Here is a 13,764-nt window from a genome sequence, read left to right on the forward strand (position 1 = left end):
AAGCTTGTGTGTAAAATTTCCTGGGCAGTGTTAATTCTTGATACCCTTCAGAATGCTATTTGGAATGGGAGTTTGGCTTAAATTCACAAAGTAAGTACCATTTGAAAGACCAGCTTGAGGTTTCTCCACAAATAGCAAAATTAACAATCTCACCTCTAGCTGAAAAGTAGGAACTTCATTGTAAACTCTAACAAAAATCTCTCCCACAATAAGTTCTTTTGCATGGTCACTGAAGACAAATTCAGATCCAAAGCTTTTGTCACAATCACCCTTTAAGAAAAAAAAAATTATGCTTTGTTAAATATATTTACAAAATGACCTACCATATACAGAAAAACATTTTAGAGGGGTATGGAAAAGAGTTAACTGCTGAGACTCCATTATTTCCAATGGAAACACAAACAAGGCAAAAGCAACAGCGCAAGACTTCATACAAATGTGTTTTAAGTTTGTAAAATAAAGCAGTGAGAGCAAAAGTATCTGAGAAGTTGGCCAATGTAAGGTTTCCCTCAATGGCTGGATAATTAAAACTGCATGAGTAGATTTTTCCTGAGCTTTAAAAAGCTTCCTATAATGTGAGCATACCAGATTATTTAAGGCAACCTAGAGAAAGGCCTCTATCAAATGTTTTTTTTTTTTTTTTTTTTTTTAAAAAGAAGTGCCTCACTCTTTTTATCATGCTTTCTTGTTCAGATTCCAGGAATTCAAGAAGTTCAGCTCTTGTCCCATTGTTCCAGATCAAGTAGGGGCTCTCTGTGTTGCTGTTGAGCATCTTCAGAATCTAGGAGACAGCATAAAGAGTTTAGGCAAATAAGTGGGTTTAACAATTCTACACAAAAAAGCAAATTCAGAGTTTTAACACTGTTCCAAGAAGAGAGATCATATGGGGGTGGGGTGGGGGGGGGAGGAGGACTATGGCCTTTGTGAAGATCTGGTTCAGATTACGTGGCCCATTGGCTAGATCTTGGATTTCAGGAGTAGGCTTAAGGCCAAATTTTTCAGATATGATTTTTTTTTGGCTGGTTTTGCATGCATAGTTTTTCCATCCCTTCTTCCTACTCCACACATGCCAGAAACTAAACAGCAGCAGCTCCCACATGCAGCCACAATTGGAAGCAGGACACCTTCATAGCCTATGCTGTAGCTCCTTCCCTTGGACCTGTGTTTGGGCTTCAGTATTACTCCCTAGCCTGCAAATGCTTCCTTTCCCTTTCATACTGCTGTTTGAAGTCACCCTCCTCCCCTCCCCTTCTTCATCCCTATGCTCTCCTCTTCATGCTCTTTGCTCTTTTCCAACCCCGTCCCCACACACACACACACACACACACTTCAGGAGATGACCCCGACAACCTCATAATTGTACTTTACACTGCCCACTGTCCTCTGCCTGTTCCAGCTCCAAATAAGCTTACCTTGAACCACCACCTTTACTTCCTTGTACTCCCTGAAACCCAGCTGAGGACTCAGCCACTGTCCTCTCCTTTGTTCTCCCCACTCTCCCAATCATCAGAGCAAAGGCATTGAACAGTAAATGGTATGAGGGGCTAAATGGAGAGTCTTTCCTTACTTCCTTTGTGGAGCATTCCATCTGGCTCTTCTCCCTTTCTTGCTCCAAATGGTTATATAGTCTCCACCATACACATACTGCAAGGCCTGGTTTGCCATCTTCCTCATCTCAGCTCCCCACCCACACATAAGTGACATCCATTTCAGAACACTTGGAAGGCACATTTAAGTGAGAGGACTCAAGAATCCACCTGCATCTTTGGTATTACTCCACACTCATATTGGTCACTTTTTTTTTTTTTTAAATAAAACATTGTTTGCTTTGTCACTTACCTCTAACTACAAACTCATCTCCTGGTTCTTCCCATGCTCCCACCAACCACCCCATAATTTACTCTGATAATTTTATTTACTTCCACCTTCTCTGCTGCTTTTATCCTTCTGTACATTGTTGTTCCCTTCTTTTAAACACTGTAGTCTTTAAATTCTACCCTTGCATTGGCTTTTGTTTCCCAATACCATGCTGTCTACCCCAAACTTTGGCATCTGCAACCCCTGAATTTGCTTTCTGTTCCTATCTTTTTTTTAATTTTAATAATGGAGATATCCTATCTCCTAGAACTGGAAGGGACCCTGAAAGGTCATCGAGTCCAGCCCCCTGCCTTCACTAGCAGGACCAAGTACTGATTTTGCCCCAGATCCCTAAGTGGCCCCCTCAAGGATTGAACTCACAACCCTGGGTTTAAGCAGGCCAATGCTCAAACCACTGAGCTATCCCTTTGTGCTGCAAAGTGCTGTACCTGTCATACATTTTGGGGTAAGGGTGTTCAATTCAATTCAAGACTTCAATTTTTATTAAGTTTAAAAAAAATTGACTAGATAGCCACTGTTACCTAGGTACTGTTCTAAAAACATTCATAAAAAAAAAATCAGTAGAGTTCAGTTCTGAAGATCAGAAGTTTTCAAGTCATTTCACTGGGAAATGGTTATCAAATTGCACTTCATTTCTCAGTAGTCAGGCTGCTCTGGTTTATTTGTTACTGTGGCTAACAAGTAAGGTTTTAATAAACAAAAATCATTTCTTGTACGTTATTTGTTTTACATAACGTCAACACTTTGGTTGCCTTAGACATTCTTGTACCTCAATAGGAGCAGCCACAGCAAGTTTCCTTGCAACATATGGTGTCAGCATTCCAGCCAAGCTTTTCCTGATTGTTGGATTTTCAGGTGTAACTTGTTCTTCACACAAATACCCTCCAAGACGACTCAAAGCAAGAAGACTGAGTTTGGCGAGACTATTGGCTACTTCCTGTAAATGAAAAATACATACATTTTAAAAAGATCAATCCTATTATTGAACTTGAACAGAAACCTGAAGCTGGCTAAAGAGAAATATCAACTACCTTTTTAAAAACCACCTCTTGAAAATAAGTTGTCCAATGCTTGTTTTTTGTTTTTTTAATGCCTTGCATGATCATAAGCAAATTCAGTTCCCTTTAGTTTACTTCTTGTTTATGCACCAACCTTGACAGACAGAAATATGCATACATCTGGGCACAGCACTAGGTGTTGCAGAACCGCAAGAGATACTAACAGTTTTTGACATGTTACACCAATATAGTTTGTCTGCATCTACCTGTGTAAAGCCCATGAAGAAAACTAGATGAATTTGGGGCTTTAAACTGACATGAACATTTCTTAATTCATAATTTAAGGGGATATTTGACCAAAGAATGGCCATTTCTAGAACAAAGACATATTTGTATCAGATATGTAAACCTTTGTAGAATGATTCAACAGTGCACTAAAAGACGGTATTTTTTGCATCCTGGCAAGGCTCCTCATTGAGCTGATCCCGACCCACAGGTTTTACAACCAGTTGAAGTTCTACAATTCTGCTATGAAGGAGCCTGTTATGGTGCTAATATTAATCGAAGAGGGTTTTTTTTTAGATAAAAGTAGCGTTTCTGACAACTAACAAGCTACTTCTTCAGTTCTGGACTATCTGCATCTAGTATTTTCCTGCTTATTTTTCTACTGGGAAAATCTGTACTATAGGTGGATAATAATGTTTATGGCCTATCTTGATCACATCATTTTATCTATTCCCATAAAAAAATTAACGCCATCAATAATATATTGATTTACTGTAATATACATTACAGGGATGTTGTAATTATCCCAAAACCAAGCACTGTAAGCTAGAAAATTCAGAGTTAACATGGTTATGCTTAAGAAATTTTAACATAAGATATGGAAGTGCACATTTAGGGCACCCAAACCATATTCACTCTGCCCTGTATGACACCATACAATTATCATATTGTTACAGTTAAAGCATTTTAGCATTTATGGTTCCAGATTAGATGGAAGTAATTTTTAACTCAGTCATGTAATTTGGGGAAATGTTGTATTTTTCATACCTAACAGTTTGAATCTGTGCTATACAAGCTAAAAACTGAACCTCAACTAATGAGTCTCAACTGGCACTTCCATAATCTATTCCCAACAAATTCAATTACAAGAGAAACTTGTATGTACAGTCAACAGAAACAAATTCACTTAACAAGTTTAAGCATTATTATTCAGGAAATACATTACCACCTCCCAAGAGACGGTAACCAACATCCATCTTAAAGTCTGAAATAGAGTCAATTATAGGTTGCTCATAAATATTACCTGCTGATTAGAATCTTCACTCTTCTGAATGCCACTCTCTTCTAGTGTATAATCATAGTTAAAGAGGTAACCGAGTAAATACCACAAAATTCCAGCTTGAAACAAATGTGTTTGTAGCCAGTAATCGACAGCAAATGAACTGACACATTCCACTCCCAAGGAAGCCACTCGTGGAATGTTCTGAGGAATGAAGGAGAACTGGTATTCAGTATTTTTGGTGACTGAGGAAAATTTTAACCTAAAGGAAAAAGTTAAATAGCATACCAGCAAATTCATCAACAGGAACAATGTTTAAGATTTTGAATCTCTTAGCTAAATATAATGGGCGAGATACTAAGGATCTGAATAAACTGACGAAATCTGAAGTCTACGGGGGGAGAAAAAAAGGCTTACGGTGTTCACAACTTCAGCATAAGCATCTACATAAAGCTTCAGGGGACATATGAATAGAGCTGGTTGAAAAATTTCCAACAGAACAGTTTTCTGTCAGAAAATCCTGATTTAATGGAAGCCAGGCAGTTGGGCTGTCTGCCTGCTCAGTTATGTCAGCCAGCTCCCAAGATCCTCTGCAGCCTTCCTGCCCAGCTGCTGGGGAGCAGTGCCTCTCCAGAGCCCAGTCTCCTGTGCAGCTGGCCAGCAGCTGGAGTGACTGGTGTCAAGCTGTCCTTGTGTGGGAACTAGGGAGGCAAGGAGCCAGTCAGGCATCTGGAAATTAGGGTTCTTCCAAAAATCTGTTCTGTGGGGAAATTTTTCATTTTTGACTTTGTTCCACTTCAGAACAAAAACATTTTGAAGTTTTCAGCAGAATGGATATTCTGGTTACCTCTCAGCTCCACATGTGACCTTCAGATAATTGAGTTTTGGTTAACCAGGGTTTTGATAAAGGTTTCACTGTATTCAGAAGCAAAAAACACAGCAGGGTCAGACTTTTTGCATTTAATATCCTGCTTTCCCTCACGCAGTCAGGGGCAGCTCCAGGCACCAGCGCAGCAGGCACGTGCCTGGGGCGGCCTGCCGGTCGCTGTAAGGGCAGCAGTCAGGCGGCCTTCGGCGGCGTGCCTGCGGGAGGTCCACTGGTCCCGCGGTTTTGGCGGCGGGTACGCTGAAGCCGCGGGAGCGGCAGATCACCCGCAGAAACACCGCCGAATCCGCTGGACCGCCCACAGGCACACCACCGAAGGCCGCCTGACTGCCGTGCTTGGGGCAGCAAAAAACAGAGCCGCCCCTGCACGCAGTGCAATCAAGATGGACTACTTCTGCTACAAGTTGCTTTAATAGGCTCCAGTCTGCAATTCTTCCACACTGCTCAGCATGGACATATTTGTTGATTTGTATTACATTTTGAACAAAATGTATTCTATACTTCCTTTTAGAAATCAAATTTTGAAGAGCTCATCTAAAATAGCTCTTTAAAAAGAGAATAGTTATATACATTTACTTCTACAGTGATGTTCTGTAGGAGCAGTCTAATAGTTGACTAGCTCAAGCACTTCACATGAAGTTCTTAATTGATAGACTGCACTAAGTATTGCAAAGATCTGTTTAATGGAAAGTAAAAATCTTTAAGTTCTACTGTGTTTTGGAAGAGCTTTCAAATGGATGTCACTCAAAATACTTTTACTACATTCTCAGCTGATCACGTTTCTTTTCAATATTCAAAGTAAGGTAGAAGTAACCTCAAGTAATTATACCAGCTTTGGATTTCGTAGGCCAGTTTTTGAAGGTTTACCATTGAGTTCTTTTTATGTTTTAAGTCAGAGCTTTAGATTCTGTTCTTTAGATCAGATGTGCCACTTTCTTCCTAGTGCAGCAATGCTATTTTAAATCACCAGCTAAAGGAATTTAGACTTGAGATTTTTTTTCTACTTATAGAAGACAGAGTAAAAATAAAGACAGTTAGTCTGCCTAGGTCATTGAATAAGTAGTTACTGGTGAAATTCTGCTTTGTTACATAACTTTAAATTCAGAGTAATACCATTAAAACCCATGGAGTTACTGGTTTTTAGAGCTGTGAAACAGAACAGAATTTGGCCCACGTGTGGAAGGTAAGCCAGGATGGTGACCCACTACTCCCTTCTCATCAATTTGAGAAATATTCTGACAGGTAGCATTTTCCTCTACTGTAACTGGTAGATAGGGAAGTACAAGAACAGTAGAACCAAAGACTAGGATTTAAATTTAAGTGGAAATACTTGGAGTCAGAATGTATGGATTTGTCTCCACACAAGTTGCACTGGTTTTCAAACCAATCTGATTAAACTAATGCAAAACCCGCTGTAGATGATCTGATCTGTTTAAACCAGACTTGTCTGGGTATAGCTTGCATCTTGTAATTTATAGACAGAATTTAAAGGTGAAAAAAAGCAATATAAGCTAGATATAAAACTTATAGGTGCAAGCTAAATGTATATAAGAATCTACACAGGGAATTTGCACCATTTAATTAAGCCTGTTTAAAAAAAAATTACACCTTTAGTTAAATCAGTGCAAGTTTGTGCCTTATATTTGTGTCAGACAGACTGCAAGTATCTGTACTATTGGGAAATTAACAAAACAGTTTTTATAAAACTTATTTTGAGAATTAGTCTCATATAGTGGCTCATTTTTTGTACTGTATTTACAACACCACTTAAATATAAAACAAGAAACTACAACAGCTTAGGTAGTAAGTCAGGAGATCTTACCTTGCCATAATATAGCACTCTACAGAGATCCTTGATGATATTAGGCATTTCAGTGATCTTTTCTCTGCACTCCTCAAACTGAGCTGCCACACTGTAACACTTGCTTATATGCCCACATACCTACAAACAGAAACACTTTCCTAAGCCACACAATTAATGTAATATACTGCATATCCCTTGAACAGGAGAAGGACATGCAAATTTCAAAAAAACCTTTGTATTAGCTGCACAAAGCCTCTTAAGAAAATGGTACAAAAGGTATGGCCCAACATACTGTTAAGTACTGTTTTACAATTTCTGTATTACTTACCTGTACAGACATGTCATCTGGTTTACTGGAGCGAGTCAAGACTGCCACACAACGATTAAATGCTTCTTGCAACACCTTTAGGGATTAAAAAGCTGTAAGGGTTAGAATTCATCATAAGCCTAAAGAAAGTATCTTTCTGCAAAAAGTGTAGCTTTACAAGCTTTGTTTCAATAAAGCCTGCACAGGTCTGTAAATCTATTAACTCCTGTTATGGTTTAACAGCTGTCCTATGCAGCAAAACGATTTTGCTTTCGCTGTTTGGGCTTCATAAGGACATTTTACATCCATAAAGGGAGATTTACGCTACTTCACATGAATTATCCATCATGTAAAGATGATCTCCCTTGAAATATCTAGCCATTTCACACTGCTATCATAGCTTAAGGGAGTTTTTAGAAGATTCTTAATACAAGCACTTATAATTATAGTGGTGTCCTCTTCTCCCAGATGTGCTATTGAGGAGTATTCATTTGGAATAACCAAACCATGCTCAAATGGTTTGCTCCCACCCTTTAAGGCAAGTCACTATTTATTTTTTATGGGTTTTTTTTTTTTTTTTTTTTTTTGCACAAAACAAGCACAACACAGAAGCCCACTACAGACAGTGCCGTTCCATGCAACAGCCACTAGAACTTGTTCTGGAAGACGAATGTTATGTAAATCAATTCAAAGCCACTTTGTGGAGGGATGAATTAGTTTGCTCCATAAGGAGATCCCTACTGCCCTCCACCCCTCCCATTTCAGAAGAAACAATGAAAATGTTTCTTGCAGGAAGGAAGTGGGCAAATGTGCGGCTAACACTACACCATCAATTTTGTTCTCCTCCCCCCCCCTCCTTCCTCAGTTGTTTATCCAAGAAGTAGTGACCATCAACAAACAAGCTGTGAAAACAGATGTGCTTATGAGTTTCTTTGGGTTTACCTCTATTCCATTCTCTCTCCGCAGTTCTTCTGCATTAAGTGCTGAACAATTGACTGTGTGGAAAGCCAGCTCTGCAGCAGCAGGCAACAAAGGAGATTCCTTGGAAAACAGAAGATCATCTGAAGTTTCTAGGGTAATGGTCTTAATCAGCATGGGATAGCCTGCATATTTGTAAGGTTTCAAATCTGAAGGATAAACAGAAACTGAAATGTAGCAAATCTGATACACATTTAGACACTGCTAGTTAATGGCTGAGGATTTTATCTTGATCTGCTTCAGATTACTAAATTACTCTTTCACAAAATGTTTTCTCCCCCTTCAGAGCCAAGCTATGTGTGAACACAAGGTTGGCTCATCTGACAAGTAGGATTATTTCTGTAGCCCTTGAGATATTCTAGTAATGCACAAACCAGTCTGCCGTCTTTCACAGCATATGTCTAGCCTACTTCAAGAAATTACGTGAAAAACTTAAACTAACTGTTAACGTTATCGAGTCAGTTTTAGTAAGGGAACACTAAATTGGGAAGGTTGGGAAGTTCTTTATATTTAATGTTACAGAATGACTGCTGAAACTTGAGTCTATCACCTTCTCACATAAGGCATCAAACCCTCTGAATGGGTTTCAGATGGGCTTAAGTGCAATTCTAAACAAAACTTTTAATTTGCTATAGAACATGACAATCTATATGTTAATGTAGTATTTGGCTTAATACATCTAATTGAATATTATGGGTGACCTTTTCCACACAAGTCAAGAGATACAGCTGTAGTACCCTAAGCAACATGCCATATTGCATACAAAGTATTTTATACAACTAAGATGTTTGTGGTTTAAGTTACCATACATGGTAATGCAATGGGTTCCCAGGATCGTTAGTCAATTATTAGACCACATTAGTCATCTCTCCTCCCTGCTAGAGACTGCAGAGGAGGAGGGTGGCGTTGGAGCTGGTACATGCAGAGTCTACCCGTCCCGGGGACTATGCAACAGCAGGGGGAGCCCTGACCAGAAGGATGCAGTCAGTTTTCAACTCCCTTTGGACTATTTGAGTAAACAGTAAAACAGGACAGAGAATCTTAGTACATTTAAGAATGAGAAAGTCACACTGCACATGTGCAGCATGCACTCCTTTTATGTTTAGAACTATTTAAGGGACATTTTGTAAGTACTAAAAAGTTTTCTTTGAGAACTCAACTTTCAGTCTTGCCAGAGAAGAAGAGACCTTTGAGTGCAAGAGTCAGACATTTAACTGATGAAAAAAAGTCTCTTTTCTTCATTAGTGATTTTCAAAAACAGGCAAACACGTAACAAATTGTATTGCTAAATGTTCACCTTCAGCCTTGTTGCCATCTCCTGCTATTTCAAAGCACCTGAAAATGTTAATTGAATAAAATGACTTTTCAGTCACAATTACAATACTACCAATTATTATTTGACTAGAGAGTTTCCAGCACAGTGAAAGTGAGTCTTGGTCCACCACTGACAAGATATGACACAGAAGTTACTATATTTCCTGTTATCAGATTTTTACTAGATATCTGGGTATCTTTACTGGGTATCAACAGGAAAGCATGATAGTTAGGGCCCTACCAAATTCATGGTCCATTATGGTCAATTTCACAGCCATAGGATTTGAAAATTGGTAAATTTCATGTTTTCAGATGTTAAAATCTGAAATTTTTCACAGTGTTGTAACTGTGGGGGTCCCAACAAAAGGGAATTGTGGATGGGGGTTGCAAACCTGTTGTAGGGGGGTCATGAGATTGCCACCCTCACTTCTGTGCTGCCTTCAGAGCTGGACAGAGTGGGGAAGAGGGGGTGCGGAACTATCTGCAGCTGGGAGAGAGACCCAAGAGCAGCCCTGCAGGGACAAAGCAAGTCCTATCCTGCCCCAGCTCTGCCCAGATTAGCAGCTAGGAGCCTCCTTTTCTGGGGCACTCTTAGGAAGAAGGGAAGATTGGACCCACGTCCACAAGCCTCCTCCAGCTGCAGGAACCTCTGGGGCTGTTGCACAGTCCAAGAGCACCCTGCAGCAAGGGGAGGCACCCGAAGGTGGATCTGGTCTCCCCCCCTACACCTGAGCAGCTGTGCAGAGGATGGACAAGTCCTGTCCCTCCCCAGCCCAGCCGGAACTAGGAGCCCTCTTTGCTGGGGCATTCCTAGGAACAAGGGGACATCGGATTTCATGGGAAAAGGCTTATTTCATGATCCTATTTCACGGCCCGTGTCATGTTTTTCACGGCCATGAAATTGGTAGGGCCCTAATGATAGTGTAGAGAGGAAGATGAAACTAGATAAAAAGCCCTTCTATTTAACTTTTACTATGTTAAATATGAAGCTTCCACATTTCATGAATTTTTTGTATTTTCACTATTTCATGAAAAGAAATTTCAAAATTAATGCATTAATAACTCAAAGCAGCTTCAAAAAGCTGCTCTGAGAAATACAGTGGAAGTGATATTTCTGAGTCAGTATGCCCACCTTCTTTGTGTCTGTTGAAGAGGATGCTTTGAGCTTTCAGAATCAAGATGATATTCTCTGGATCTGGGCCATCCACCACTTTGGCAGATTTTGTGCATAAGAACTCATATGCTTTGTTCACTTTTTCAAACATATCCTGCAGATAACAATATGGACAACGTCAAGCTGTTAGTAAATACTCAGCTTTTGTTAGGTAAGTCTCAAAACTCACTTGCAGCTTCAACCTATTTTGATTTTGAATTGGTAAATGACGACATTAGCTATATTATACCATTGCAAATGAAATTTCAAGGGAGTGTCACATCGGAGAAAACTCTGAAAAATAGTATCTGCGTATGCTGCTATAGTAATATTTTTCTGGTTCACAGATCAGTTTTTTTCTATTAAGTCTTTCAATTAAGGTGTAATCCTGCACTTAGCCTTATCAATGAAAAAACGGTGATATTTCAAATTTAGCATTATGGCTTCACCGTAGAATCAAGTGAGTGGAAAAGTGGGCTGTAAGAGTGCAGTTTTTTCAGACAGATAGGTCTGGTAGTTCTTGTAAAGAAAGTTACACATTATCTTTACTTAAATGCCTCATCCTTTAAAAACCCACAAGATTATATGCAGTGCATGTCATTTCCTGGCATGATGGAATGAGATTATTTGTTATTTCCGAGTCCCTCTGAAGAAAATGTTTTTAATAAGTGTGTAGTATTCCAGTTAAAATGCTATGAACCTCTAGAGTTTGTGCAAGTGTATTCTGGAAGAAAGTGACTTGCTCTGAAAACTCTACCAATGTAAATATTCATTAAAAATCAGACAAACCCATTAAACCATAATCTCAAAAAAGTCTCAGTGTAAACTAAAGTCATATAGTACAATACATACCCTCCCTTCTGGGTTCTTATCAGGGTGATATTTTTGTGCCAACCTGAAGTAGGCTTTTCTGACCTTGCTCTCATCATGCCTGTCAGATGCAGATAGAGAATTTCATGTTATATATAGAACATGTCAATAAGATAATAAATTCTCATACCAAAAGTGAATAAGAACAAATTTACATTTTCAAAACTACCGACCTCTAGAAATCAAAAATTATGAGTCAGACCCTCCCCCCAAATCTTTAGATTTTTTAAAAAGCTATTACATTTAAAAAGATATCACATTTTAGTCTATCTAAGTAAGTGTGATAATTTCAGGTTGAAAAGTCAACCTTTAATGCACATCTCTCCCTCGCTGTTCAGGAGACTTGCCCTTACACCCCAAGAGGTGGAAACTGCCATCCACTTCCTGTTGCTGTCTGAATTCTCCCCACCTAATTTCCCCTCCTCCCCCGCCCATATTTCCCTTCTGTGCAAGGGCTATAAAAGAGAGCTAGAAAATTAACAGTGAGCATCCAAGAAATATCAGACACTCTCTCTTTGTACCAAGTTTTCCAATTATTTTTTCACCACCATTTTTTGTAAGCTGCAAAGATTGTTCCATGTGAGAATGTTTTTACAGCCACCACCTTACTAGCTGCAGGAAAAACCCTAACCCAGGTAGAACCTTCTATAACCGAGTTCAGTAATTATGTTTATAATCCTTAAATAGTTTAATTCTCACATTCAAAGCATTTAAAAAGTTAGATCATTCTTTGAATAATTTTGATCAACCACATAACTATCAAATAATTACAATTTAGTCTAAAATCTCACCACAATTGTTCAAATAGCTAAAATAATTTTATTTTAATTATCCTGCTCTCCTGCTGTCCTAGGACCCAGGCCACAGAACTTCCATGACTCCCACTGCCCCGACTCCCACTGCCCCAGGACTCCCTCTCTGCTACTACAGATAGAGAGTCAGACATGAAGGCATGGTTCAATGGCAATGGCAGGTCTGTGTCCTCAGCTCCAAGACTCTTGCAGAGCTCTGCCCATGTGTACAGCTCTGAGGGGGGGGAAAAAGTCAAAAACGGAGGAGCTTCGTGTCTTCATGAGAGCTCCTCCCAAAGACACAGAAGTCCTGTGAATCTCAATTAGTTCTGATTGCTATGAATAAGATTACAAAACAGTTATTACTGCACTATTCACTTTAAAAGTATTCTCCAATGACTGAATTTGAGGTGGCAAAATAGCCACAGCCTGGCAACAAGGCTCTCTACATCAGACTACCATCTCCACTAAGGCCTGGTCTACACTAGGCTTTTATGTCGAATTTAGCGCTGTTACATCGAATTAACCCTGCACCCGTCCACACCACGAAGCTATTTAGTTCGACATAGAGCTCTCTTAAATTCGACTTCTGTACTCCTCCAAAACGAGAGGAGTAGCGCTAAATTCGAAATGGCCATATCGAATTAGGCTAGATGTGGATGGAAATCGACGGTAATAGCTCCGGGAGCTATCCCACAGTGCACCACTCTGTTGACGCTCTGGACAGCAGTCCGAGCTCGGATGCTCTGATCAGCCACACAGGAAAAGCCCCGGGAAAATTTGAATTCCTTTTCCTGTCTGAGCAGTTTGAATCTCATTCCCTGTTTGGACAGCGTGGCGAGCTCAGCAGCACTGGCAACGATGCAGAGCTCTCCAGCAGAGATGGCCGTGCAATCTAATAGAAGGAGGGCCCCAACATGGACTGATCGGGAAGTCTTGGATCTCATCGCTGTGTGGGGCGATGAGTCCGTGCTTTCAGAGCTGCGCTCCAAAAGACGGAATGCAAAGATCTACGAGAAGATCTCTAAAGCCATGGCAGAGAGAGGATACAGCCGGGATGCAACGCAGTGCCGCGTGAAAATCAAGGAGCTGAGACAAGGCTACCAAAAAACCAAAGAGGCAAACGGACGCTCCGGATCCCATCCCCACACATCCCGTTTCTACGAGGCACTGCATTCCATCCTAGGTGCGGCCGCCACCACTACCCCACCGACCGTGGACTCTGAGGATGGGATATTGTCCGCGGCAGGTTCCTCGTCGGACATGTTAGCGGACGGGGAAGATGAAGAAGGAGATGAGGAGGACGAGGCAGTCGACAGCGCTGGCACCGCTGATTTCCCCGACAGCCAGGAGCTCTTCATCACCCTTACCGAGATCCCCTACCAACCGTCCCCATCCCTTACCCCGGAGACAGAATCAGGGGAAGGATCAAGCAGTGAGTGCTTTAAATATCTAAACATTTATTTTTACAAGAACTGGAATATTTATAATATTAACAAT

General features: G+C 40.3%; 1 protein-coding gene across 1 annotated transcript in view; it reads right to left on the minus strand.

The window, feature by feature from the left end:
- Positions 1-13,764, minus strand: part of DNAJC13 (DnaJ heat shock protein family (Hsp40) member C13) — a 101,474-nt gene that overhangs the window by 20,860 nt on the left and 66,850 nt on the right. Inside the window, exons 36-44 of the mRNA XM_065397728.1 lie at positions 11,456-11,534; positions 10,583-10,718; positions 8,101-8,285; positions 7,180-7,254; positions 6,870-6,989; positions 4,186-4,365; positions 2,648-2,815; positions 668-781; positions 154-270 (exon numbers count right to left, since the gene is read on the minus strand). Of these exons, the coding sequence (XP_065253800.1) occupies positions 154-270; positions 668-781; positions 2,648-2,815; positions 4,186-4,365; positions 6,870-6,989; positions 7,180-7,254; positions 8,101-8,285; positions 10,583-10,718; positions 11,456-11,534 (1,174 nt within the window). The remainder of the gene's footprint in view (positions 1-153; positions 271-667; positions 782-2,647; positions 2,816-4,185; positions 4,366-6,869; positions 6,990-7,179; positions 7,255-8,100; positions 8,286-10,582; positions 10,719-11,455; positions 11,535-13,764) is intronic.

The sequence above is a fragment of the Emys orbicularis genome, chromosome 2, assembly GCF_028017835.1.
Source record: "Emys orbicularis isolate rEmyOrb1 chromosome 2, rEmyOrb1.hap1, whole genome shotgun sequence".
In the NCBI taxonomy this organism is placed as follows: domain Eukaryota; kingdom Metazoa; phylum Chordata; order Testudines; family Emydidae; genus Emys; species Emys orbicularis.